The 3939-nt window shown below is 40.6% G+C and overlaps 1 protein-coding gene across 1 annotated transcript in view; it reads left to right on the top strand.

The window, feature by feature from the left end:
• The window catches only part of LOC107302885 (complement C2), a gene marked incomplete at its 5' end in the record, with an annotated part of 24108 nt that overhangs the window by 13662 nt on the left and 6507 nt on the right, over nucleotides 1–3939 (top strand). The window contains 1 exon segment of the mRNA XM_015832046.1: nucleotides 2631–2757. Within this exon segment, the coding sequence (XP_015687532.1) occupies nucleotides 2631–2757 (127 nt within the window).

Raw genomic sequence — 3939 nt, 5'->3', positions numbered from 1 at the left:
CTCCAACACTGGAAGTTTTTAAGAAGAAACTGGACAGCCATTTGTCTGAAATGGTATAGGGTTTCCTGCCTGAGCAGGGGGTTGGACTAGATGACCTCCAAGGTCCCTTCCAACTTTATTATTATTATTATTATTATTATTATTATTATTATTATTATTATTATTATTATTATTATTATTATTATTATTATTATTATGGATCATTGCACAGTCAGCCAGATGTTCAGACTGGATTTGGCATTTTGTCTACCTATCGAGTCCTTACCCAGGACCTGGGATAGGCAGATGTGGATGTTTGATGGTATTATAGATATCGTTGCAGGATGGAAGCAGTTATTATTATTATTATTATTATTATTATTATTATTATTATTATTATTATTATTATTATTATTATTATTATTATTATTATTATTATTATTATCAACTCTAACCGAGTATGAGAAGCAAAACATTTTCAAAGGAAAAAGAAAACCAAGTAAAGAGTCCAGTTGCCTTTTGGAAAAAAAAAGCACCTTTTGGGATAATTTGGGCACAGATTTTAAACCAACCCAGACCTGGTAAAGCAGGAGCACTACCCTCTTTTCTGCACTAGCTGTTCAGAGGGCTTATTCTGCACCCTGTGACAAAAGGGAACTTGCCCCACTTCCCCACATGTAGGGTAAGCCCGTAAACCAAAGATCTGGTTGCAGAGCTTGTTTTGAGCACTGAAGCCGTGTGCTGAACAAGGGGATGCATCGGCTGACTGGGGAAGCTGCATGATAAACAGGGGCCTCCAGACTTGGCAACTTTAAGACTAGTGGGCTTCAACTCCCAGAATTCCTGGCTTGAGGAATTCTGGGGGTTGAAGTCCACAAGTCTTAAGGTTGCTGCCAAGCTTGGAGACCCCTGTAACAATGTAAGAAAGCCAGAGAACATCCAACCATAATAACCCAAAAAACTGGCTTCATGGCATTTACCCAGACATCTCCCCAAACTGCCTCCCTATATCACTATCCTAACTGGGGGTGGGAGGGAGGCTTCTCCTATCTGGTGGTGATGTTTGGAAATGTGAAGACAAATCCAGAAGCCTTCAAGGGTGATTCAGAACACACACAATGGAAACAGGAGAGAAATCAACATTGGAGGCAGCTGATTTCATACTAGTACAATTTTCTGTTGTCCCAAGAACAGGTGGCGAGCCATTTTGGTGTAGCCAAACACAGGGTGTTTTCATCCTGCCTTAAGTACAAAGTCAGCTGGGTGACCTTGAGCCAGTATCTTCCATTCAGCCCTAGGAATGAGGCAATGGCACGCCACTTTGGAAAAGTCTTACCAAGGTACCTTAACTGTAGGGCAGTATCAATTGGACTTTCTTTGTTTTTCGTTGAAGACATTTCGCTTCTCCTTCACGAAGCTTCTTCAGTTCTGACTGAAGCTTCTTGGATGAGAAGTGAAATGTCTTCAAGGAAAAACAAAAAAATCCAGTTGCCTCTTGAAAAAAAACACCTTTGGATGACCTGGATGAGTGAGAATCTCCATAGACCTGTAAGGGTAGTATTCCTCAACCTTGGCAACTTTAAGCAATAATGGCTGGGGAATTCTGGGAGTTGAAGTCCACACATCTTAAAGTTGCCAAGGTTGAGAAACAACCTTGCTGTAGGGACCAGTTGAGGCAGTCACCAGTATTCGAAACCTGATTTGAAGTCACACACAAGACTAGGTGGATAGATAATTGGCAATCATTATGGGACAGAAACAGGAGGTTAACACTAGCCATCTCCTACAAAGAAAATTTATACAAGATGTTTTATAGATGGCATCTTCCCCCTACAAGGCTAGCAAAAATAGATTAAAAAAAACTCACCAACATGCTGGAAATGTAGAAGGCTTCCAGGGACTTATTATCTCATGTGGTGGGAATGTTCAAAGGCGTACAATTTTTGGAATCGGATAAAAAATTGGCTGGAAGAAATACTATTACAAAAAATTGTTTTAAAACCAGAAATCTTCTTATTAGGGATTATTAATGATAAACTCAGCAAAGCATCTTTTTACTTACTATTGCATATTTTAACCGCAGCAAGATTGGCATACGCTCAAAAATGGAAAGGAAAGGAAACCCCCACTGAGGAAGAAATAATAAATAAAATTTTATCCTGCGCCGAAATGGACAGGTTAACTCTAGAGATGAAAAATAAAACTGAAACAGAGTATTATGAAATTTGGGGAAATTTGTACGATTGGTTAGAGATAAGGAGGATCGCTGAGGCGATTATCGATTGACTAGTTGATATCATAAGGACTTCTTATTAGTACCTACATTAGGGCACAACTGAAAGATATGTAAGTATAATGTTGACGATTGAAAGATGGTTTATCAAAAATTTTACAGATGTTATACACACAGTTTGTTATACTTTGTCCTGTTAAAGAATATATTTTAAGTTTCTGTTTTTCTTTCTGTAACATAAGGTAATACTAATAGCACTGTTGAAGCCAGGGAAGTTGAAGCATGTCCATTTTTGTTTTTAAAATGTCCATTTAATAAAATTTGTTTTAAAAAAAAGACTAGGTGGAGAGCTCTTGATCCAATGGCCCAATTAGCTACCCCAATAACAGATCTGTTGTTAACCTGTTGTTTCTTACAGCGTCCCACATGTGTTTCTGGAGCTATTCAGAAGATATATTCCAATGTGTCCAATGTTGACGAAGTGGTGACCGACAGGTTCCTGTGCAGTGGAGAAGATAAGTCGTTGGAAGCATACACTTGCAAAGGTGAATTTTACGTGCAAAAGAGGAGTGATTGTATCCCCATTGTGTGTATAATGTCAAAGAAGGAGAGTTGAATTTTGGCCAAGCTATGCCATCTAAGTTGAAGTCACTGCATAAGGCATGTTTTGTACCATTTCCACTCGCCAATCCTTTAGAAATACGGGTAGTCCTTGACATACGACCAGTCACTAACGACCATTTGAAGTTATAATGGACTTTTAAAAAGCTACCTGGGACTCATTCTCAAAGTCATAATTGCTGTACACTACTCCCATTCCCCACCCCTGCACAGGCACATGATTGCATTTGGGGCGCTTGGCAACTGGATCGCATTTATGACCCGTTGCAGCGTTCTGTGGTGACATGATCCCATGTGTGACTTTTTGGGATACACTGGATTCATTTAACGACCATGTGGTTCCCTTAACGATCACACAATTCACTTAACAACTGCAATGACTCGTTAAAACCGGTTGTAAAATCAAGTCTAGTCACGTGGTGTCTTGACTTAACAACCGCCAACAACTTATAACCTAAATTCCAGCCTCCATTACAATTGTAAGTTGAGGACAGCCTATAGCAGTGGTGGCGAACCTATGGCACGGGTGCCAGAGGCGGCACTCAGAGCCCTCTCTGTGGGCACGTGCGCCATCGCCCCAGTCCTAGGCCTTCAGCTGGGTTTTATAAAACCTTTTCGCTTTAGGCCTCCGTCGCTGTGTGCAAAAAAAAAAAAAAAGGTTCAATCAATCAATTTCAACTTCTCTCAGGGAAAAAAAAAGATCTTGCAAAGTTGGAATTGATTGATTGAACTTTTTAGTCCCACCCAGTCTGCCGTTACCACTGCAGCCACGCCCACCCAATGGGCCACACCCACCCGGCACCCGACGATACATAAGTGGGTTTTGGGTTGCAGTTTGGGCACTCAGTCTCTAAAAGGTTTGCCATCACTGGCCTATAGTTTAAGGCTGTGCTGTATCTTCATGGCTGTTCTGATAATATCATAAGCCAATCGGCGATTCCCTTCAACTACCCATTAGATAGAACCAGGAAGAGGGTGCTGAATTTTGGATGTAAGAGTATGGACATAAGCCAGTGTTTCTTAACCTTGGCAAGGTGAAGATGTCTGGACTTCAATTCCCAGAATTCTCCATCTAGTATGGATGGCTGGGGAATTCTGGAAGTTGA

The sequence above is a fragment of the Protobothrops mucrosquamatus genome, unplaced genomic scaffold (assembly GCF_001527695.2).
Source record: "Protobothrops mucrosquamatus isolate PMUCROS unplaced genomic scaffold, P.Mucros_1.0 scaffold_295, whole genome shotgun sequence".
Lineage (NCBI taxonomy): Eukaryota > Metazoa > Chordata > Lepidosauria > Squamata > Viperidae > Protobothrops > Protobothrops mucrosquamatus.
The sequence above is the reverse complement of the archived record's forward strand: the minus strand, read 5'-3'. Positions and strand labels throughout refer to the sequence as shown.